General features: G+C 33.8%; 4 protein-coding genes across 7 annotated transcripts; all 4 read right to left on the bottom strand.

Annotated features, from left to right (window-relative positions):
* Positions 1 to 808: 808 nt before the first annotated feature.
* On the bottom strand, positions 809 to 13618 carry LOC107487363 (WAT1-related protein At4g19185). 4 transcript variants are annotated; one of them, XM_052262180.1, is made up of 7 exons: positions 12938 to 13618; positions 12255 to 12317; positions 2740 to 2856; positions 2399 to 2648; positions 1749 to 1904; positions 1432 to 1583; positions 809 to 1314 (listed from the first exon to the last, which is right to left on the bottom strand). In XM_052262180.1, exons 1-7 carry the CDS (start codon positions 13156 to 13158, stop codon positions 1170 to 1172), a joined length of 1104 nt encoding a protein of 367 aa, XP_052118140.1. In that variant the 5' UTR covers positions 13159 to 13618; the 3' UTR covers positions 809 to 1169. The 4 variants fall into 4 exon arrangements, with proteins under 4 accessions (XP_052118140.1, XP_015963469.1, XP_015963464.1 ...); XM_016107983.3 differs by lacking the exons at positions 12255 to 12317; positions 12938 to 13618 and adding exons at positions 2951 to 3013; positions 3721 to 4041; XM_016107978.3 differs by lacking the exons at positions 809 to 1314; positions 1432 to 1583; positions 1749 to 1904; positions 2399 to 2648; positions 2740 to 2856 and adding exons at positions 9816 to 10239; positions 10415 to 10566; positions 10809 to 10964; positions 11567 to 11852; positions 12038 to 12154 and having other exon boundaries at positions 12938 to 13585.
* LOC107487365 (WAT1-related protein At4g19185) lies at positions 4221 to 6831 on the bottom strand. Its single transcript, XM_016107982.3, has 7 exons — positions 6475 to 6831; positions 5960 to 6022; positions 5738 to 5854; positions 5368 to 5635; positions 4976 to 5131; positions 4683 to 4834; positions 4221 to 4535 (listed from the first exon to the last, which is right to left on the bottom strand). Exons 1-7 carry the CDS (start codon positions 6663 to 6665, stop codon positions 4400 to 4402), a joined length of 1083 nt encoding a protein of 360 aa, XP_015963468.1. The 5' UTR covers positions 6666 to 6831; the 3' UTR covers positions 4221 to 4399.
* An 825-nt stretch (positions 13619 to 14443) lies between the features above and the next one.
* Positions 14444 to 15201, bottom strand: LOC107487325 (protein PELPK2). The gene has a single exon (XM_016107943.3). It carries the CDS (start codon positions 15096 to 15098, stop codon positions 14718 to 14720), a length of 381 nt encoding a protein of 126 aa, XP_015963429.1. The 5' UTR covers positions 15099 to 15201; the 3' UTR covers positions 14444 to 14717.
* A 1025-nt stretch (positions 15202 to 16226) lies between these two features.
* Positions 16227 to 22084, bottom strand: LOC107487362 (conserved oligomeric Golgi complex subunit 6). Its single transcript, XM_016107977.3, has 11 exons — positions 21800 to 22084; positions 21657 to 21709; positions 20879 to 21026; positions 20660 to 20767; positions 19992 to 20059; positions 19358 to 19481; positions 18942 to 19088; positions 18576 to 18839; positions 18205 to 18489; positions 17502 to 17648; positions 16227 to 16963 (listed from the first exon to the last, which is right to left on the bottom strand). Exons 1-11 carry the CDS (start codon positions 22022 to 22024, stop codon positions 16448 to 16450), a joined length of 2085 nt encoding a protein of 694 aa, XP_015963463.1. The 5' UTR covers positions 22025 to 22084; the 3' UTR covers positions 16227 to 16447.
* Between the last annotated feature and the right edge of the window lie 1643 nt (positions 22085 to 23727).

The following is a 23727-nucleotide window of genomic DNA, read 5'->3' as shown; positions in this document are numbered from 1 at the left end:
AGCGTGGAAACCCCCTGTTGAAGGCTGGATAAAATTCAATTCTGATGGGGCGTCCAACGAAAAAGGTTCAGGATGTGGTGGACTGGCAAGGGACCATTGGGGGAGATGGGTTGCCGGCTTCATGGCTAATTTAGGGACTTGTTCTGCCTTTCAAGCTGAATTGTGGGGAGTATGCTATGCTTTGAAGACTGCCTGGGATTTGGAGTTCAAAAGAGTGGAACTTGAAGTAGACGCAAGGGCTGTATATGAAGCAATTACGAAAGGAAGGAGACTGAATCAACACCCAAACAACTTAATCAGGAGTATCAATATTTGGTTGAAAAACAATGGAGTGTTGAAATCAGACATACCTACAGGGAGGGTAACCAGGCTGCAGACTGGCTGGCAAAAAAAAGTGTGAAGGAGAGAGGTACAGGGTATTGCTTCATTGACTCCCCTTTTGTGGATTTGAGATCCATCTTAGATGCTGACATGAAAGGGGCCTCCTTACCCCGTTGTGTTATTAATTTGTAACTGTTTGTTTTCTTTTTGGGGCCTTTAGCCCCTTTTGCCTACCAAAAAAAAAAATCAAATCCCAATTGAACTTGCCAATGAGCCATAGCTCACATGGCATTCTGCCCTCTCCCCATCTCAAAAAGGTATCGGGTTCAAGTCCTACCAGCTACAACCGAAAAGAAAAAAATGGTAAGTAATGGTAAGTATGTGAGGAATGTGTGGGTGTGTATTGTGTACCTAAAATTGAGGGTTGTGCAGTCCACCAACCAAAAAAAAAAATCCCAATTGAACTTTTAACCCAAATAATACTACGTTTGTCGTCACCAAAATATTATTATTTGTTTACTAAACTCAACATTTTTAATTTATTACACGCCAACTTTCATTGGATGTCCATACAAGGTTGTGTCCTTATCAAAAATACCAATAGACAATTCTATCAATAACTTCCATCAATAACTACAAAAATAGAAAAATATAGAAAATGTGTATGTATAGCATTATAGATATAGTAGACATATATGTTTATTCTATTCAATTTCATTCTTAAGTAAAGAATAATATAGAGTAAGAGATATGATGTGAAACATATAAGCAGAAATGAAACTTTATAATTAAGTTCCTAAGCTAATAATTTAAGGGAAGCATTAGAGGACTATGAAATAATGAGCCTTTTAACACACAGTCTTTTCATGAATAAGTGGCTCAGAAACACAAGATTCACAAGGAAGATTTTCAGCAGCATCTGCCTGCTTTTCTTTGTAAGATCCCCAAGTAACAATATATAGGCCAACAATGATAAAAGTTCCTCCCAGGATGCTGTTGTCATGCACCAAAACATAAAATAAAATTAAAAAAAAGATTAGTGAGAAACTTTAAAGTAAAATATAATTTCAGAATGCATCAATAACTGGAAGCAATACATAGCAGCAATACCTTCCCAAGTAAACAGGACTTCCAAGGAAAATTAGGGACAGCAGGGTAGCGAATGCAGGTTGAAGGGAGTTATATAAGGAAACCATAGTTGGCCCCAAAATCTTGTTGGACCATGTTATGAGTCCATAACCAAGAGCAGATGCAATAATTCCCTAAAGGGTGAAAAAAAAAGAAATAATTTGTCATAAACTATATGTTGAAAAACCAGAATAATCTATTACTCCCTCCATTATAAGTCATTTTAACCTTTTTTGTTTCATTTGTAAATCAATATATTCGGATGCAATTTTAGAGACTAAAAATTTTTAGTGACTCACAGCATAAAGAACAGCAAGTATTTCTGACTGTGTCAAAGTCCAGTCAGTTATCCCGTCTGTCATGAAAATCGATAGTATCACCATTAATACAGTTCCAAAGAAGTAGGAATATGCTGTGAGGGACAGGTTTGTGGGGTACTTTTTCAACAATTTTGCCTGAAAATATAAGTCATAGAAATAAATTAGAAGTGACAACTACTTTCCATGTAGCAGAACCTACCACCAAATATTGAAGTATGTAAGTTAATGAATTTGATAAGCCCTCAAACTAGAAGCAGATAATTTATAATTATATTTAGAATCATAGTCCAAAATATGAATCCTATTATCAATGACATAAAAAGACTTGTTTGAATTTGAATACTATACCTATCCAAAGTTCTCAGTGTTTTTCATCTGAATCATAAGAGATGTGATAAGAACTTGGAGTGCTGATACATGACAAAGCATTACAAAGTTGCATTCTCAATAACTTGGACATGTAAGAGTTTGGCTCATGGTGGTGGTGGCTAATACTGGCAATGTCAGATTACATTAATTTTTCGATGTATCAAAAACGTTAACACAACATTGATTGCTGATCACTGATTATTACCTTTTACCTTAATGCTATAAATATATTTAACACTACATAACAAAAGGATACAAACCTGAATTGATAGATAACCTGCCATGCACATGCAATTCCCTATTATGCAGATAACCCCAAGTTGGAATTGGTCGAATCCTACATCCTTCAACCCAGATGGATTCTGTGATACATGCTCCATTCCTGTTTCAGGATTTCCTATAACAACTGGACCGGGATACAACACCATTGATATGGCTCCAGAGACACAGATAATAGTTCCTCCAACCTTTGCCACACCTTCATATCTTAGCAAGTTCACTTTCTCTGTGCTGCATCAATAAGTTAAGGTATCTAAAATATAAAAATGATATGCCAACACACAGAAATAGGAATCCATAAGAGTGAAAGTGTGAAATTGACCCCATGATTGCAGAAAACATAAATGTTAAGACTGGAATGGCTGGCTGAGTGGCAGCTGCATATGTTGGATTGGTCAAGTTTAGACCAATAAGAAACAAAAGCTGGTTGCCAAATATCCTGATCAAGATTCAAGAAGCAAGAATTCTGTATGTATTAATATAACAAAAGTTATTAATTATATAAACTGAAATGAGTAAATGAAGAAGCTCACCCAAGTAATCCAAGCAAGAAGAATGACATGAGTAGGTGCTTAGTAACGGGCGGTCGCGCCTGCCTATAGACAACATGGTAAGGTGAGGATACCACATATTACAAATGAAGTGAAGATAAAGTTTGAGCTCTAAAGTTTGAAAATGTGTAGGACTGTTAAATTTGCAAAGAAAGCAAGTATTATACATTTCTAGTATAGTACACATTTTAGATTATTACTCTTGTTTCTCAGTTCCTGTTATCTCATTATTTCTTATTTTTCATCCCAAGACAGTTACCAATTACAACTATATCTACAACTAACACAGCTCCTGCTACTATTCACAATCAAAAGGCCTAATCTACCAAATGAAGTCAATGATAAGAGTAAAGAAAAATGCTGAAGCCACAAAGTTGCAACACTGGCCCAGTTACAAATTGTAACAATCAGCAGCAGCAGCAGAACCCTTTGTCCTTTATCCCTTAAATATTTCCTTCTATCCTCGAACTTTGTAGAAATATTTTCTGTTAAGAGGTTTGCAGAAATAGGATTTTGTATGGATTTTGTAGATTTTTTTAACAAGAAGATGTTGATATATAACAGCTTTTTGTAATCATTGAAAATCAGAATACACACTCTTCATTATTTCATTAGTCTTATCTTTTTCTTTAAACAGTCATATATAGTGTTAAGTCAACAATAAGAAGGAAAGCATATAGTTAGTTAGCTCTTTTTAATATAATTAATGGTTGAAACAAGTGGGATAAATAAGAGCATAGATAGTTACATACCTCTCTAGGAAATAAGCAAAAGGAGAAAGGACGAAAAAGCCAATGAGAACTCTGTAGACACAGAAGACTAGTTGGTTGACTCCATCATTGAGTGCAACTTTTGTGATGACAGGGTATGCTCCATAGATTAGGGGCACCATTGACATGGTCAACTGTGCCTTCCATGTCTCACCACCCCTCACAGATCCTGAAGCACCATTTTCCATATCACACCACTGTAATTTCCACACAATCAATCACACACAAAATGGGGAAAATGGTTGTCAAGAAGGAAGGGAAGTTTTTGTCTTTTAGGCATTTAGCTCAGTGGGTGCTACTAGATCTTGGTGTTTGATTAAGCTAGTATTGTCTTCTATCAGCAATTAAATATTATTTTTTAACTTGTCTCAATCAGCATAGTTGGCTAGCACAGGTTAGTTAGTGACTTAGTGATAACTCTAGTTAGTTTGTAAGTAACTCAGGTTAGTTTTGTGTTGATTTAATATGACATTTCACATAGATAAAATCAAATATACAGAAATTAATTTCAATACATAATGAAAATCAATGTGTTGCTATCCAATTCTATTACAATCATAGCATAATCAAATACACAAAAATTGCATAATTCAATTCCTTAAGCCAAAGACTTATGAGAAACATTGAAGGGTCCCGGAGTAACAGACTTCTAAAATGTTGGCTATTTCTGAATCAGTGGCTCTGAAACACAAAATTCATAGGGAATAACTCCATCATTCGCTTCTGTCTGTCTTTCTCTGTATGATCCCCAAGTAACAATGTATAGGCCAGCGATGATAAATGTTCCTCCCAAGATACTGTTGTCATGCACCAAAAAATAAGACTGATAAGAAACTTTCAAAATAATAAGATATAATTTGAGGATGCCACTTCTAGATGCCATAGCTCATAGAACAAAATGCATCAGTAAGTGGAAGGAAGCTATTAGGACTTAAGAGCAATACCTTCCCAGGTAGACAGCACTTCCAAGAAAAATTAGGGAAAGGATAGTAGCACATGCAGGTTGAAGGGAGATATATAGGGAAACCATGGTTGGTCCCAAGATCTTACTGCTCCATGTAATAAGTGCATAACCAAGGGCAGATGCAAGAACTCCCTGGAACAAAGAAAAAGGGGAAATATTAGCTTCATAAACATGGCTTACGGATGTAAATGGACCAGAAGATGATCAGCATTAAGCAATAACAAACAAGGGCTCATGAGGATGGAGATTGATTTAAAAGATTCAGACACTCACAGAATAAATAACAGCAAGAATTTCGGACCCCGTTAGAGCCCAGTCAGTAATCCCATTAGTCATAAACATTGATACTATCACCATTAATACAGTTCCAAAGAAGTAGGAATATGCTGTGAGAGATATATTTGTGGGGTACTTTCTCAATAGCGGTGCCTGAAAAGAGATCGAAACAAATTGGTTCAAACTGGAAGCAAGGAAATGAATATACTTCCTCCACTCAAATAAATGTCTCCTTTGACAAATTAGTACATCTAAAATCATGTATCAGATATAGTTATATCTAGATAAAACAATCTTTTGATGTATTGATTTGTCTCAGGTGACATTTAATTTGAAATGGATGGAGTGATTAAAAGTCATTTAATGGATACAAAAAAAGGATTAGATACCTGAATGGCTAGATAAGCACCCATGCACATGCAGTTACCTATTAAGCACATAACACCAAGACTGAATTGATCAAATCCTATATGTTGCAAACCATCAATTAACCATCCAGATGGCTCAGTTTGAGATGCACTTTTCATTACTATTTCTTCATTTCCTATCACAACTGGACCGCGATAGAACACCATCAACAAGGCACCAAAGACACAGATAATAGTCCCTCCAACCTTTGCCCACCCTTCATATCTTAGCAAGTTCACTTTTTCTACCCTGCATAAATAAGTTAAGGCATGCTTTACTGTGTTTCAAACATTATATTGTATGAAAACTCAGAGATTTAGAAATCAAAAAGAGTGAAAGTGTGAAGCTGACCCCATTATTGCAGAAAACAGAAATGTAAAGACAGGAATGGCTGGCTGTGTGGCAGCAGCATATGTTGCATTGGTATACTTTAAACCAATAAGAAACAGAAGCTGGTTGGCAAATATCCTGAACAATATTCAAGAAGCAAACATTATTTATGTATTAATAAAACAATATAGTTCTTACATTACTGAAAAATTAGGAAATAAGTGAGTATATGAAGAAGCTCACCCAAGTGATCCAAGCAAGAAGAATGACATTAATAGCTTCTTAGTAATGGGTGGTCGCATATGCCTATAGACAACATGGTAAGATAAGGATATCAAACATTATGATAAATTGAAAAAATACCATCATAATAAGGGGACAAAATAGTATAGACTATACTTAAAGTTTCACTTCTATACTCTTGATGTTAAGGACTGTAAACTTAAATGTGCAAAGAAATTACATTTCCAGAATTTCCAGAACCATTAGCAACATCAATCACACACAAACATAGTACATATATACAATCAGGTTCTTTATGATAATTATTATTAAATGCCTCAAATCAATTTCCAAAAAAAGTAAGCACATTTGATTTCAGTTAAATGGAAAGCATGTTCTATATATTAACAAACAAACAAACAAAAAAGATTTAAAAATAAAAAAGACGGAATCCGTACAACTATGATAGCGATGACTCCAATAATTGCACCTATCCATTTACAAGTAATGGAGAAAGTGAAGAGAAATACACATACTTTTCATGGAAATAAGCAACAGGAGCAAGAACAGAAAGGGCAATGAGATCCCTGAAGACACAGAAGACAAGCTGGTTGACACCATCATTGAGTGCCACTTTGGTGACAACATTGTAACCTCCATAGATTAGGGGTGCCATTAACATGGCCAACTGTGTCTTCCATATAATTGATCCTGAACCAGTTGCCATCTCACAAACACTTGAACTGCAAAACGGGGTTGCTAGAAATGAAAGAAAGTTTTCAACTTTAACTTCGGTGCTACTTGTCTTGGTTCTGGTATCTTTTGAATCTAATTTTGCATTCAAGCAATGATGATGTTGACTTCAATATTTTGAAGACAAGGCTGCTGTTCCCTTGTCCAGACACTTGCACAAGTTGCTATCATGACAATCACTAAATACACGTGTTTTTTTATTACAATAAAAAAACATGGATTTAGTTTTAGTTTACTGTCAAATTAAGATAGTTTTAGCGACAAACTCTCGAATAGATTTATGATTCGCGATAAATTAATCTTTGATTTGTCAAAGTAAAAGATATTATAAGAAAAAAAATTAGACATAAATTTAGTTAGTTATATAATGTCAACAAAAATAATTAGTTTATGTAAACGATTGTGTAAAATAATAATTATGGCAGGAAAAAATGATGAATGCATTTTTAAAAAATATTAATTTGACAAAAATAATTAAATATGAGATATATATTTTTAAAATTTTGATGGATTAAATTTGGATGTCATTTTTTTTTAACCATACTTAGAAGAATGTGAGATTTCTATTCGTAAAATTAGGTGACATTTATTAAGTAAATCTCTCTACAATTTTATTTTTACATTAATAATTACAAATTTTAAAAAGAAAATGGAAAAAGGATGAATTTTATCCCCATTTTTATACATCTTTACAATAATTATTTAAATATTTCTGTAAGAAATTAAACCAAATACACAAACTACTTGTCAGTACAAAAAATAGTTTGTGTTATTTTTATCAAACTAATAATATTTAAAAAAAATATTATTTACATCTTGAAATTACTTTTTGTGTGCCAAAATTTTATGTATGCAATTTTGGTAATTTGGTTCTTCTTCTAAATATATTATTTGAACAAAGCAATGAATTATTGAATTTTTTTTTTTGTCTTGTGAATTATTGATACTTTGAAGTGCCCGTTTGTTAATCGAATTTTTTATTTTTAATATTGGAGTAGTAATAGTATTTTTTTAAAATATGAATTATTGTGGTGTTATTTTTAAATATAAAAGTGTTTAATTAGAAAAGTAAAAATTGGACCGTCCAATTTAGTAAAAGTACAGAAATTAAACCTTCTGATTTTTAAAGATATACAAATTGAATTGTCTGATTTGTGAAACGTACACAAATCGAACCGTCTAATTTGTGTTTAAAAAAATTAAAAAATTTAAAATATATAAATCGAACTTTTTAATTTATATATTTTTTATCATTTTAAAAATACTAAAAATTATGATGTTAAAATATATTACTACGCTGACAAAACAAAATAACCTTGTTAATCCCACAAATCACAAATGTGGTGGAGAAAGGAATCTTATTGGTTTTAGACTTTCTACTTTCTAATTCCTAGGTCAGTTTCAAAAATAATTGATACTGATAAGTGATAAAGACCACAGACACATATTATAATATTTTATTTTCTGAAAATGCAGATTGACCCAGGTAGTTGGTGGTGTTTGTTGAATTTTGTGATGGTCGAAGTTCCACGTGTGTGATATAATAGATATTAGTCATGGGTGAATTCTATGATATTTTTTTATTGTGGTATTTAAATTTTTTAATTTATTTTTAAAAGTAAATAATAAAATATTTAAAATAAAAATAAAATATTTAAAATTTATTATATTATTTATTTGTCTTTTTTTAATAAATTAGGCATAATGTAACATTATAATATTTACTTTAGTTATGAGTCATAACTTAATAAAAATTAATAATTAAATTAATTTTTAAAAGATGATATATTTTTAAATTTATTCCTACAAAAATTTTTCAATTAAATTAATCCATTAAAAATTAAAATTTATCTAATTTGTATTTTAAAGATACATATTAAGATGATAAATTAAAATATTTTTTTTAAAATACAAAAAATTTAAATTTTCAATGCATTTGTTTTTCATTTATTAAATGAAAATATTTAAAATATTTTATTAATAGTAGTTTTATTAAGGATACATGTTAGCTAAACACTAAAAATTAATTATATTTGTCCTTTAATCACTCTATTCATAATTTTCGTCAATAATTAATATTTGTAAAACATTAATTGACAACATATATGATATGTGACATGTTTAATTAAATATTTACCAAATATATTTGTGAACATCTATTAATTTAGTCATTTTTTCAATTACATAAATTAGTCCAGCTACGTCACCAAACAAAAAAATTAGTCCAGTTACACATCTAAGTATTTTTGGCAACAAAGTCCAACCAAGTTGGTCTAAATTCAACAAAAATTACTTTCTTCATACGCGCGTTTCGATAACGTAAAACATGTCCTTCTTTGTCTTTGTATTCGCGTTCTTCTTTCTTATTCTTCACTTTTCTCCTTCTTCATCTTCGCATTCCTTCTTCTTATAACTTTTTTTTGCCCATATTTTATGATATTCTTGACAGACTAAGAATTAATTTGTCGCGGATCGAATTTCTATTTAAGAGTTAGCTACTGACCAATGAATTATTATTATATATATACATGTTCTGAAAACTGAATCGGACCAGCCAATTCAACCGGATTAATCGGGAATCGGGTCACCATGCCAGTCCGGTTGACACCCAAAACCGCCTTACAAAAAACCAATGAAAAGGTCAAACCGACAGTTAACCAGTGAACCAGTTGAACGGATTCGGTTTTTTTTAGACCCGGTTCACTCCCCTCCCCTCTTCAAAACGGTGCGTTTTGAATTTCGATTTTAAAAGAAAAAAGGAAAAAACAGGCAAAGGGGAAGGGGGTTGTTCACTGTGTTGCCCGTTTTTTCCTTTTTTTTTTTTAATCAAAATTCAAAACGCACCGTTTTGAAGAGGGGGAGGGAAGTGAACCGAGCCTCAAAAAAACCGGTTTGATTAACCGTCAGTTCGACCGGTTTTTTTTATCTTTTTTTGCAAGGCAGTTTTGGGTGTCAACCAGGCTGGCGACCAGTTCCTGATTGAACCGGCCAATCCAGTTTTCAGAACATTGATACAAATTCACCCGGCATCAAATTTATGAGGAAATATTTTACTCAAGTGACACAAAAATACATTTCAAAGCCCTGGGGTATTTTGACTTAAGATACAAAATCACATTTCAAATTTGGTCTCCAAATTTAAGCACAAAATTCCATTGCAAAATGTTTAGGCCAATTTTGATATTTTGTCCTAAAACGAGATAAAATGTTCATTCCTACAATGATAGCAGACACCAATTTTCGGATGAAATTTTACATAGACAGGATCAAACATAGAATTCACAACTAAAAAAATGATAGCATAAACCAATTTTTACATGATATATATATTGCATAATTTATTTCCTTAATCCAATGATTTTGGATTAATGGAAATGCTGGATGACCCTGAAATAGCATGACCTTTCTGGTATGCAGTCTTTTCATGAATAAGTGGCTCAGACACCCAAGAAGCAATAGGAATAACTCCAGCATTTGCTTGTTTTTCTTTGTAAGATCCCCATGTAACAATGTATAAGCCAGCAATGATAAAAAGTCCCCCCAAGATACTGTTGAAGTTTTTGCCATGCACCCAAAAGAAAAGAAAAAGGATGAGCAAAGAATATGCAAATTTCAAAAGGCTAAATTGCCAGATGTCTGTGGAAATTGTTTAGAAACAATACCATTTTTGGATGATATAGGAGAAACAAATGCATGAGTAATTGGAAGCAATAGGAACAATACCTGCCCAAGTAAATTGGACTTCCAAGGAAGATTAGGGACAGAAGGGTAGAAAATGCTGGTTGGAGGGGATTGTAAAGGGAAACCAAAGCTGGCCCCAGAATCTTGTTGCTCCATGTAATGATTCCATAATTAAGGGCAGATGCAATAACTCCCTGAAGAAACAGGGAAAATATTTGTCAAAAACTATATATTAGAGTCTCCACCAAACAAGATAATATTTGTATGAAACATAGCTAGCCATCTGTTTGAATGAAACAGCAGAAACAATGAACAGGTGCCAAATTTAGAGAAGACAACTTCAAATGTTAGGAAGAGAATTGGACTGGATGCTCAATAATAAGTGATAACTAACAAGGGCTCATGAGATTGAAGATCGATTTAAAATTAGACTCACAGCATAAATAACAGCAACTACTTCTGACCGCGTCAAAGTCCAGTCAGCCGATGGATCAGTCATGAATATCGATGATATCACCATCAGTACAGCTCCAAAAAAGTACGAATATGCTGTGAGAGATATGTGTGCATGATACTTATTCAATAATGGTGCCTGAAAACAAGCCATGGCAATAAATCAAACACACCAAGTTGCATATAACATAAGGTCAGAATCAATAGGTTCGCAAAAGTTGATGAGCAAGCACAACTAATCTGATCAATGTAGATATATGCGATGCCTAACATTAGGATTGGAGCTTCCAGAAAAAAATCACTTGGGAAGATCTCTTATCTTCCATCATGTTGTATTATTCTTCTGTTAGTATTAATGATATACTTCAATCCAAAGGGGAAAAAAGAAAGTTATAACTCTGAAAAGCATTCAGAAGCCATCCAAATCATATGCCAAAGAGGATATAATGTGTGTTTTATGAAATGTGGTTCAAGTGAATCCAACAAAGATATTGGTTTAACAAACAATAAAATTTACTAGCATTTTTGGACCAAATAATTTTATCAAGTCAGGTCATAAAATATTTTAGCAACATAGAGACCTATATATTCCAAAGTAAATTATCTCTAAGGAAGTGAAAGAACTGTTTGCAACAGAAGAAACTATAACTACCCAGTCTCTATAGTCCACACCCTTTGTCACAAGACATGTGAAAAGGAATCAGAGCCATGAAAAAGAATAGTCAACAAAAAGGTACATACCTGAAGGGCCAAAAAAGCAGCCATGCACATGCAGTTTGCTATCAAACACAAAACCCCAATATGAAATCGATCTAGTCCAAAATCTTGCAAACCATCCATTAACCATCCAGCTGGCTCTGGCTGACCTCTGGCACTAATTTCAGTTAGTGCTACATGGTCTAGATCTGAATATCCTATCAGAGCCGGACCTCGATACAAAACCATCAATACAGCACCAAAAACACAGATGAGAGTTCCTCCAATCTTTGCAATCCCTTCATATCTTAGCAAGTTTACTCTTTCTGTACTGCACGAATAAGTTTAGGTAAGCATTTTACTGAATGTCCTAGGGCAGTGGGATATGCTTATTAACATAAACAATTCTGGTTGACAGTTTAGAATGTGCATTCGCTTCTATAAGCTCTATAGAAAAAGAAAATTTAATATTTGGTTAACACATGAAGTAAGAAATCGCTTAAGAGAGAAACTGACCCCATCATTACAGTAAACAGAAACGTAAAGACTGGAATTGCTGGCTGCGTGGCAGAAGCATATGTTGGATTAGTATAGCTTAAACCCATAAGAAACAAAAGCTGGTTGCCAAATATCCTGATCAAGATTCAAGAAGCAAACGCAGTATACGTGATAATAAGATTATTGTTCCTATATTGCCAAAACAGTAAACAAGTGACTACATCAAGAATCTTACCCAGTTAATCCAAGAAAGAAGAATGACAGCAATAGGCGCTTTGTGATTGGGGGCCGTGTACGCCTACAGGCAACATGGTAGATTAGAAAATCACAAATAATAAATGAAATGAAGACTTGAGAATACCGTCAGTGGAAACAATAAAATTCAGAGCTAAAACTGTTTCTAAATTACTTCGAATCTGTAGAACTGTTAAATGTGCAAAGCAGGTATGTATAACCTATGCTGTTAGGTGCCAACAATCAAAATTAGCAGTCTTCCTGTATAAGATATAAACATGATTAGCAGCCTCGAACCAGTAGCAACAATCAAGCACAAACATAGTACATTTCTTGAACCAGGTTTTAGATTACTATTGTTCATTGCCTCAAATTAATGTCCAAAAGGAGTAAGCCATTCAATATCAGTGAAATACAGAGCATGCTCTAAATTTGCTGGAAGAAATTTCTAAATAATTAATATTTTCATACAAATAGCATGGCCCTAAACACAGACTCCACGGTGCCAGAATCACCCATCATATACAGTGGAAAGTGTATCAATAAGAAGAAAATGCAAAATAGTAATTATTCCAACAGGTTAAATTTTTCTACAACAAATTGGAAAGTAGTAATTATTTATGGCTAAAACAGAACACAATTAAAAATTTCTTAAAGGAGAAAAGGGAGATAAAAAGAGCATACTTTTCATGGAAATAAGCGACAGGAGCAAGGATAGAAAGGGCAACGAGATCCCTGAACACACAGAAGACTAATTCGTTGACACCAACATTGAGGGCCACTTTTGTGATGACATGGTATCCACCATATAAGAGCTGCACCATGGCCATGGCTAAATGAGCCTTCCATGTATCAGCACTCACTGACGCTGACCCTGACCCTGATCCTGAAGCTGATCCAGCCATCACAAACCCACCTTTTCTTCTCGCTCTCTGTGGAATTCTGACAAACACCTCGCAGACAAAGAAAAGAAGAAGAAGATGGGATGGTGGTTGTTGGCGGTTTTGATTTGGTTTGATTGTAACAGTGGTTAGAGATAGAATGAAACACACGCCAAATCAGATGCTTGGTTTGCAAGGCACATACAAACAAACACGCGGAGAGAATTTAAGGGGTGACTGAAAATGAAAGAAAGTTGAGAGCTTTTAGCTCAGTGGTGGTTGATCTTGGTGTTTTGATCGAGTTTGTGTTTGTGGGTGGAGGAACTCGTCTCCGATGGAAAAATAATAATATCTGCTGTATATGTGGACTGCCTTGTCAGCTCCATGGTTGTCGTAGAAACATTTTGTGATAAGAACAACTTGTTGAACATACGTGGAATATTTTGTTGGTTTTCTAATTTATTGCATGTGCCATCATCATCCCACTTGTTAACGTTGAAGTTTTGGGTCATGAATTGATCATCGAACTGCCACTTCCAATTCATGTTTCCTGATGATTATGACAATAGTATATGAATTTCATTTTCAATTATGTTTAAAAATTGTGACTAGTATAAAATATATTAATAAAATAAATGTGATTGAAATATTAAATAATTATGTGAAATATTTTATATAGTATATTAAAATTAAATTTATCTTTATANAATGTTTTAAGTAATAAATTTAAAAATATGTTGTCAATACTCGATTAGGTTTTATTACCATGCTTTTTCGAGAAAAGGAATTTATTATCTCTAGTTTTGAGTTTTTGTTGAAGCATTCCATCTCTTTTATTGTTGTCAGTCTAAGTGACATTACTGTCATTACATATCAGATTGATTTTTGAAAAAAATAGTTTTTTTTAAAAAATTAACAAATAAAAATTATTTTATATTTAAATAAATTTTTTAAAAAAAATAAATATTAAAAAAATAAAGATATATTTAAATAAATTTTAAATTAAATAAAATACATTATTTTTTAAAAAAATATTTTTTCACTCAAAAAAGCTAATTTAAACTAGCAGGTAGTTATTCTCTATAACTTATCTCGTAATTATACACGTCGTATTCATTTTTCCTCTTGATGTTTGACTTTCACAATCAACGTGTGTAATTGAGGTGGGAGAGAATCAGTAAGTTCCAATAATTGAGGTGGTGGGAAAAAAAATTATTTACGACACATACGTATTTTATTCTATTTCCTTCTGTATATTTTGCTTGTATCTATATATACGCCTATATATAATGTTCGAGTCATCAACTCCTTTAATACAAGAAATCATATAATATTATAAATAAATATTAGTGATGAAACAAAATACAGAGAGAAAGAAATATTCAAAATATCAAACAACACAGAATAATAACTACAAAGTACAAACAGAATTATCAGGGACTCAAAAGGACACTATGTGATAAAGCCAAATAAGGATTGTGATCCAGAAACAAACATGACACTCCAATAATAAAAGCTGTATATAAATAGCACCATGCCAAAATATCCAAACGCTCGGGAGAACCAGCCAATAAGCTGCATTCTTAGTTTGAGGGTGGTGGGGATAAAGCTGTTGGGATGGTTGGCATAGGGGGTAGTGTCAATTTAGGTGCAGCTGTTGCCAATGGTGGCAATGTGTTTGGCAACTGTGGTGGAATTTGGGTGCTTGGCAATGGTGGCAATGAGAGTTTTGGCTGAGTTGGTTGTGGCATGTTTGGCAATGGTGGCAGTGTTGTAGGTTTAGGGAAACTTGGTAGAGATGGCAAAGGTGGCAGTGTGGCTTTAGGGAGTGGTGGGAGGGAAGGAAGTTGTGGTGCTGATGGTTGTGTCTGCATGAGGTGGCGAGCTCCTAGGATCATTCTGGGGCTTGACAAGAACAACGCAAGTAGCATGCAAAGGATGAAAGAATGCTTTGTAGCCACCATTTTTGAAAGATTTGTGATATGGCTTATGAGTTCCTTTTCAGCTAATTAAAGTACTTGTTTTTATGTGCAAATATTGTGTTTGAGGTGAGTTGAATCAGAACAAGTTGTAATGGGTATATATATATGTGTGAATTTGAAGCCTTTCCGGGTGTTTGATAAAATGTTGTTGAAGAAGCATTAGTTAGTTTACCTTAACATAGAAGGGAGGCCATCAAATTTCACCTACACCTATTTGTGGTATGGTTGTATCCCCAACCAATCTACACCAATGAACCTCAAAGTCAAAGATGATTAAACTAAGATAGTTGAATATTACTATGGAGCAATTCCGTATATAATAACTCCATATGAACCCAAAATGTAGGTTTGAACCCTAACCGACATTTTTCGAACCATATGCGTGGAGTATTATGGTTATCGTATTGTCTCCGCAACTAAACGTAAGCTTGTAGCGTATTGATGCGGGTGAATGCTATAGCCTAGTCAAGGGGGAGAGGAGAGTTTAAGTACTATTATTTTTAAGCAATAAATATTATTTTCAAATCAAGGTGTTAATTATATTGGCACTCTTTAAACATTATTTTTATTTGTGAGTAAATGTTTTTTGGAAGAAGTGCCTTTTCTTTTACCATAACCAAAAGGACGAAAGGAAAACTGTAATAAAAAATGGAATTCAGTTAACTTATGCCTTAAGAAATAAAGACACACGTTAAGCTTATAAATTAAAAATATTTTCATTAAAAATACAAAAAAAAATTGAAGTTTTCAATATATTAAAAAATAACAAAAATGTTATTTGTACACAAAAATCTGCCACTAAAATTAACCACCAATGTATTTATGTATAAATACATGTGTGATTTAATTATTTCCAATGTATATTTGTATTCTAACATGTATTTTACACTGGTGGCTGACTTTGGTGGCGAATTTTGGTGTACACGTAGTATAACCCTAAAAAAAATTAAAACTTCTACTAATAGTAATCTTAAAGACACATACCAGCTAAACTCCAAAAAATAAACAAATAAAACCAAGTGATTGAAAGATTTTCGGCGAAAAAATTCTTCAGCCAAAAACACATCATTTCTTTTGATACAAAATTTCTAAAGCATTTCTCCTAGAATCTGATCATGAAAATATCTGTGTAATTCATTAATAAAATTAATTTCAATTTTAATATTTTGTATCGCAAAAGTTTAAGCACATGACGAAACTTATTTAATGTATAACAATACAATTACAAACGCAGGAGATATAGAGTACGAAAAAAAATAAAAGGAAAGATATTTACGTAATCAACAAATAAAAACATGCATAGGTAAATAGCAAAACATATCAGTAAAGGCCTATATTCCTAAAATGGTTCTTATCTGATTAGGAGGATGCCTGGCCAACGCCCTGGGATCCGGATAGCCATTCTTGGGATCCATAATTGCTTTATAGATAAGCTCATAAGCTTGTGCCAGAGACCTGGCCACCCCTATAGAAGCTTCGGAACGCAACCTTGGAACTTGCATCTGCTCAAATTCAGGCAGAGAATTATCGCTTCCCAAAACAAGACCAAAAAGAGCCTTCAAACACTCGGAAAGGATTGCTGGACTTGTGCCTTCCATCTCCGCCAATGGCGTACCAACTTCATTGTCTCCCTCGTGAACTGAATTGTGGAAATGAGGCATCTTTTCAGATAAATTACACCTTCTTAAGATTGCATCAACTTCTTTTTCCACGAGAACACGCAAGTGATTATCAATCATTGCTCCAAGCCTTTTCACATATTCAGCAGCAACCTCATGCCGAGATAGAGGTTGTTGAATAGCACACAAGCAGTTAATGAGAAAGATCTTGGAGGGGGTCTCACTAGTCTGCCAAAAAAAGAAAAAAACAAAGATGAAGGCATTAGAAGGTGAGGGCAATTATGACTCAACCAAGTGCTAGTTTATTGGATATTAGTTCTGTATGGAACTAATAAAAAAGTCCAGAGGCTGACCACTTTAACTTGCTGCACGTTTAATTTCTTCATCTTTACTTGTCATGTCCAAAATACAAAGATGGTAATATAAAACTTTGCTACATTTGAACATTGGACAATGTAGTAAGGGATTTACTTCAGTCCACATGGTTTTACATTTATGACTTGACAGGGAATCAAATAAAAGCCAAATATTTTATGATTTTAAATTGGATAAAGTATATTTTTTATCCCTAATATTTGTGATTTTCTTTAAAAATACCCCTAACATTTAATCTCATTCGATAAAGCATATATATAAGTGAAGATATTTGGGAATAATAATCAATTAGATTTAGAGCATCGTAACAAAGTTTGTATCATCTACTAACATCAAATATTAGTGAAACCCAAAGAAAAAAATGGATAAAAGATGGAGGAGCATAATAGACCTGTGAGGTTGAAGCAGGATTGCTACTTGACAAGATTGCATCAACTGACGATCTAGTAAGTTGTCCAGAGTCAGAACTCATCCTATTCCTTCTTGATGAGTGACCGACTCCCTTTGATTTGTGTGCCTCTGCTGCTTGTTCACACATCTGTAACAATTGCACACCAACGAAATCCATGAGTCTATCTATATAAGATTAGGTTTTTTCTCAAAATGAACAGCATGCATTTGGAACTGTCCTTAAATGGGATATTCTACACATCCTTGAGCTTGAAAAAACTAGTTCCAACTGGAATATACAAGTATGGTCTAATAAATCTTCAGGAAGAACCAAAATATGCACCATTCTGTTCGGAATAAGAAATGACAAAAACAAAGGAAGAAACCCATGTAAAGACTTGGTCCGATGCCAAATAATATACGGGTAGATTATGAAACAGACCGCTTTAGCTCATGAGAAGCAGGAAGGAGCTCCCCAAGTTTGAAACAATGCCAGACAATATCTTGGAACCGAAGCAAAGCAGTTTAAAAAAGATTGGTGGTCAGATTATCACGTTCTCATACAGATAAGGCAAAGATGTTCAAAGATTCCTAAGTTACTATTATGTAAGAAGTGATACAATATTAGAAAGGAAGGTCAAACTTCAGAATATCATTTGGAATATAAAGGTCACAGCATAAAATACAGAAACCAGATAACAAACCTGAATAATTGGGTCCAGTATCGCAGATATAACTGGATCAAAAGCAGGTTTCTGGCCAGAAGCAGGAACCATCATGCTGTTGTAGGTGTCAATAATTTCAAGAAGTATGGATACTCCTTCTCTAACTGCTGGAGGCGGGGAAAGATCAGATGCTACAAGTGGGGGATATCGTAGAAGTTTTTCTCCTCGACCTTTCAGAATATCAAAAAATGTTTTCTGAGCAGCATCTTTCAGCACCCATAGTGTATTACATAGTGCAGTATCTCGTCCAAGTAAATCTGCAATCTACAAGGCCATTACAAGTCATGACGTCATTTGAAAAACATGGGATTATTGCTTTCATGAAAAATCGACTGAAGTGAAAAACTCACGGTGTAGCTGTAAAATTCAAGGGTATTACTCAGTTTGTAAGAGACTATCAAGCTCGGTTGAGATTGCAAAACTTGTTCAACTCTCAGCTTAAATGGCCTGCATACTCCTTCGAAAATTCTATCAAGAACAAACATCAAGTCACTTTCTGTCTTTGCAGAACCATTCACAGGGTTATTGGAGAATTGCTTTGCTGTTGGTCCAATATCCACACTTGCATCTGGATCTAATAAAACAAGTACAAGTTCACGTTCAGATGCCAGGGCCTGCATGCATATAGAAAATATATGAAAAATAAATAAACCATGATCGAGAAACAGCATCCAGAGTGGCTTCAAGGCATTCATCACAATGCTTTCACACAATACCTGATGCAACCAGCCTAGCATATCACCAACATATCTTAATGGGTCATGAGCATGCACTTCGATTGGTCGAGGCATTCCACCAGGTCCTCCACGTGTAAGAGCACTAATAAATCTTCTGAAAAGTGCATTGTGTCTCATATTGGCTACCTGCAGAATTTAGTGACTTAATAATTTATAATGTGCAAGTAGATGATGATAAAGAAAATCCAGGTTTAAATTTGATATTATGTAGATTCTTTAGATTGTATTGTTAACAAATGGTTCACTAGGAATTATATTAGCTGGTGCATTAACATGCTTCACAATACGAAACATATCAATTCTAATATGGAAGATGACTGGTTTCTAATCCAAACAACAATCACTAATAGACTGGCCAATTTTTCAATAGGTTGATTGATCAACATTGAACGTACCTCTTCTGCACAATACTTGAAAAGGATAGATCTTTCCTTGAGGTATCTCACAGCTGTTTTCAGAAGCTCACTAACTTCCGGATTGTCAGTATCACCCAATTTTCTACATTCTGCCTGAACCCACCTAAAAGTGAAGAATTTATATATATAATCAAACAAGCCAGTTTCAATGAGAAACAAGTTGTGAGAGTCTCTAAGAAATCTTACAAGACATGAGATATTCTCTGACATTATAATGTTAAGAGTAAATTAGACAACCACTTCATTGCTCCAGAGTCAAGTGAAGTAGTAGTGCAACCATTATAAGTTAGTGAAACTTGTTATAAATTTTATAATCATGACAGCTGTATTCAATGATTACATATAACATATGTATATATCCTGTTGTATCAGGTAAAAAAATTCAAAACGAATGGTACAGATTATTCGCACATGGTTTTCTTTCTCATGATTCTCTGACATCTCACAAGGATCTGATTCTCTTTCTATTTTGTGCTACTTATCTGATTTCGACATATATCAATGACACATGCAAGGCTCAAACTCAAGCATTAAGCATGTATAAACCGCACATATAAACAACAATTGTGCATCACACGCAAGCCAAATGACCCTGAATTATATGAATGCTCACCTGCATAGGCGTTCATAAGCTCCTTCTTGATACACAGCCATCATATCCATTAGCTCCAAACCAGCACGCTGCAGTGAAAGTATCTCATGTTATTCAATAATATACAATGAGAACTGACATTGCATAATGCACAAAGATAGCTCAACACATAAAGCACAAATTAATAATACAATAACAAGATCACTATTATGATAAACCTTGATCAAACTCCTACCCTCTATTTTATAATATACTTTTCCTCGTCTTGATGAGATTCTTCTTTTATAATAATAATAATAATAATAATAATAATAATAATAACAATAATAATAATAATAAACCATAATCCAAATTGTATAGGTTTATGATAAATATGAGACTATAGGACTAATGCTTGAAGCTAAGCCATGTAAGATGACATGGATGCATGTCATACTTAAAAGAAAATAGTAAACAAATAAATATTTCCATAATGGGACAAACAGCCGGCTAGCAGTACTCTTACCACATATGTCATGGACAAAGTATCCCCCTTTTTTTTAGCCCCGAGGACAAAGTATTTCTAACTTACTCATAATCTTATATGCATAATTATTCAGACTTTGGCTAACATCTGCAGACTGCAGAATTCCGCAGTAACTCACAAGAGTGAAAATAGGATAAGAAGGATATACATAGAACAAGATTACCTGATGATGTGTCCTAAGCAACACTTTGCAGTTGGCGTGAATCTCTTGGACATGAGAAAGTGCCTTGAAAAAGTTCTCATTCAGCTCTTCATCTCTAAGTGCATTTATCTGCCGATAATCAATAATTATTGATAAGCAAGAACACTGTATGATTATCTTGAAATTAATTCACGAAGCCACAGTCCAACAATAGGAGAGACATCAAGCAGTAACTTAAACCTCTTCAGGGGAGAGCTGATAATTGCGTAGGAAACATGCCACAATCTCTAGTCTTTGGCTAGTAGTTTCAAGCTCTTGTTTGAGCCTCTCTGTGGTGTTGATAATGTCACCAGTGCTATCACTACAACTGTTTAAAGCCTTTGCTATCCTGTAAATTATAAAACCTTAAGATTTTATCAGAAGATCTACACACTAGTAAAAAAAATTATTAAATTTAGAGAACAATATGACCATTTTTAAGATAAATTTGATATTCTCTAAGGTAAAACTCAAAATCTTAATTCATAAACCCTAATGAACAATTTCTGAACAAATCATCAATCTTAATTCATCACCCTAATGTTTCTGGAGCTGGGCCGCTAATGAAAAACTAGGGTTTAGTAGAGTTTCTCAATACGATTCTTGAAATGAAACATATCACACTCAAACAATGAATTGTCCTTGCCATTTCTAAAACCTATAACTTATTACATTGCAAACAACACAAGCATTGTTCTGCCACTTTTCGCACCTCATAATCGTTACATCATTACATTTTATATACACTTCTGATCAATTCAAGTGGTCCAGTATAAAAGGGATTAAGTAGTCATACATTCACACTCCTATCCCAATACACTATTCAGCTCCTACATAAGCATGCAGCTCAGCTAAGCACAAAACTTGAGACCAAAAGTTTTATTGCACAAGTTCAAAATGATAACACCTACTGCCTCTACGATAGGCATGAAATCAACGAAACTACAACTAAAGAATCATTTCAAATTGAAATCCACACCTGTCGCAGCATTCAGTAAGCGCATTGACCTCGTTCTCGACGCTATCCAAAGCCTAACAGACGCATTACAGAGATCGGATCGGATCAGAATCGCAGCAAGTAAAAGCAAGCAGAAGCTTTAAGAATGAGGAGATTGGAATTACCAGCTGCGCGGGGCGGGAAGCTTCGATAAACTCGAGGTTGATTGAGAGAGCGCGCTTCTCGATGGTGGATCGGAGATTGCGGCGCGACTGTGGAGTGTTCTCTTCGTAGAAGGAAGAGAGTGTGTTAAGAGAGGACAACAGATCCGGCGTGTCAGTCCTCGATTCTAGAACCTTCTTCAGCTTCCGTGAAAGCCCCGGCGCAAGTCCCGCCACCGTCGTCCCCATTCTCTTCGTTCTTCTTCTTCTTCTCCGTTCTCTGTTCAGATCTTCTGATCCAACTGAGTTTCTTCTTCTTCGGTTCTTCTGGTTTTGCATCTTTATTTCCTTTAAACTTTGAACCCACACGTTCACCCGGTTCGGATGAACCGGGATTTCCTTTTTTTTTTGGTCTAACGTAGATAGCGGGCTGCATGAGAGAATAATTTAGGTCCTTTGTTTGTTAAATGGGCTTCTATTAGATACTGGACCTCGGCCCAAGCAATGTTTAAATAAGAAGAGGGTTATGTCTTTTTGTTTTAGTATAGAATTCATTTTAAAGATTAAAATTGGAGTCTCAGACCCAAGTCCAAAAAAAAAAAATTGGAGTCTCAGACCAAAACACAATTGAAGTCATGACTGAAAAAACAAAAATTGCCTTACCAAAAAAAATAAAAATAAAAAAAAAACAAAAATTGAAACTAGGTAAACTGCACTTATCTTCCTCAAGGTTATGTAATATTATACTTGACAGTTCACCGAAAAAAATATTATACGTGACATTTGACAATCTAGTCATCTTGATTTCTTATACCTACACTAGGGTTTTGACTTTTTGAGTTTAAAAGTTTGAGAGGTCAATGTCTTGTTTGGAAAGATAGTTAATATTATATTTTACAAAATTTAAGGATATCAAATGTCACATTTCTTGAATTTCAAGAGAGGGTAGCATGCACACCTATAAATATAAATAGAGAGTATTATGTGTAATATTGCCTCCTATTTCAAAGAAGTGTGTATATTTACCCTTGAACTTATGAATCCCAACTATGTTTCTTTTTGCTCAACACTATTATTATTATTATTATACAATTAATTATCAAAAATATTATTTATGTACAAATAAATATAAGTACTTTAACACATTTTTAATGTTATTTTATATTTTAATATATATTTTATTCTGATAGTTGATTTTGATATACACTTAATCCTAATATGATTGATTAATTATAGCATGGACAAGTTTCCTTAAAAGTAGAACAGAATAGGTACTATGTATGACTTTATTAATTAGTACAATATTGTACTATTATTCATGATAGTACAAATTATTTATTTCTGGTATCCTATAAGGTATTTTAACATCCTTTAAATATATGAGACATCTTTTTTTGCTCAATCATCTAATGCATGAGGTGTTTCATGCAAGAAAGTAGGAAGAGAGTGGAGCTAACTTTGGCCTGTAAAAATGAATAGGTTATATTTAAATATAAGCTTAATAAAGTGTGGGTACATTTTCTAAGCACATGCATGCATGTTTTTTTTTTTTTGTTTACCCAAACAGTATCCCCCAACCCGACAGGTTAAGAACTAATCCGTCGCGGATCTGAGTTTCATTTAAGGGTCTGCCGCTGGCCAATGGGTTGCTGCATGCACAAGGTAGGATTCGAACTTCCGACACTTGCTTAAGCAGACAAGTGAGCTGACCACTCGACCAACCCAAGTTGATTACATGCATGCATGTTTAACTCACTAATATATACCAATTTAGGGATTTTGGGCTGACCCAACACTCAAATTACACAAAATAACAACTTCGTTATGTATACATACATATGTCTTTTATGCTTGATAAGTTAGGCTACATATGATAACTTCAATCATGGATCAACAACGAGTAGAATATATTAAATTAAATGAAACTAATACAACCAACTTGGACTATAGTC

This window comes from Arachis duranensis, chromosome 5 (assembly GCF_000817695.3).
Source record: "Arachis duranensis cultivar V14167 chromosome 5, aradu.V14167.gnm2.J7QH, whole genome shotgun sequence".
NCBI lineage: Eukaryota > Viridiplantae > Streptophyta > Magnoliopsida > Fabales > Fabaceae > Arachis > Arachis duranensis.
The sequence above is the reverse complement of the archived record's forward strand: the minus strand, read 5'-3'. Positions and strand labels throughout refer to the sequence as shown.

What these genes read in the sequence shown, in the direction of transcription:
- LOC107487365 (XM_016107982.3), bottom strand. Translation starts at nt 6,665, where the DNA reads ATGGCAACTGGTTCAGGATCAATTATATGGAAGACACAGTTGGCCATG. An exon ending in GTGCTTATCTAGCCATTCAG is followed by an intron (nt 5,132 to 5,367) that starts GTATCTAATCCT and finishes ATCTCTTTTCAG; the next exon opens with GCACCGCTATTGAGAAAGTA. An exon ending in AGTGCTGTCTACCTGGGAAG is followed by an intron (nt 4,536 to 4,682) that starts GTATTGCTCTTA and finishes GCATGACAACAG; the next exon opens with TATCTTGGGAGGAACATTTA.
- LOC107487363 (XM_016107978.3), bottom strand. Translation starts at nt 13,158, where the DNA reads ATGGCTGGATCAGCTTCAGGATCAGGGTCAGGGTCAGCGTCAGTGAGT. An exon ending in CTGTTTACTGTAATGATGGG is followed by an intron (nt 11,853 to 12,037) that starts GTCAGTTTCTCT and finishes TTATTCGTGCAG; the next exon opens with TACAGAAAGAGTAAACTTGC. An exon ending in TAGTTGCTGTTATTTATGCT is followed by an intron (nt 10,567 to 10,808) that starts GTGAGTCTAATT and finishes CTGTTTCTTCAG; the next exon opens with GGAGTTATTGCATCTGCCCT.
- LOC107487325 (XM_016107943.3), bottom strand. Translation starts at nt 15,098, where the DNA reads ATGGTGGCTACAAAGCATTCTTTCATCCTTTGCATGCTACTTGCGTTG.
- LOC107487362 (XM_016107977.3), bottom strand. Translation starts at nt 22,024, where the DNA reads ATGGGGACGACGGTGGCGGGACTTGCGCCGGGGCTTTCACGGAAGCTG. An exon ending in CTTCCCGCCCCGCGCAGCTG is followed by an intron (nt 21,710 to 21,799) that starts GTAATTCCAATC and finishes TGCGTCTGTTAG; the next exon opens with GCTTTGGATAGCGTCGAGAA. An exon ending in ATCAGCTCTCCCCTGAAGAG is followed by an intron (nt 20,768 to 20,878) that starts GTTTAAGTTACT and finishes GATTATCGGCAG; the next exon opens with ATAAATGCACTTAGAGATGA.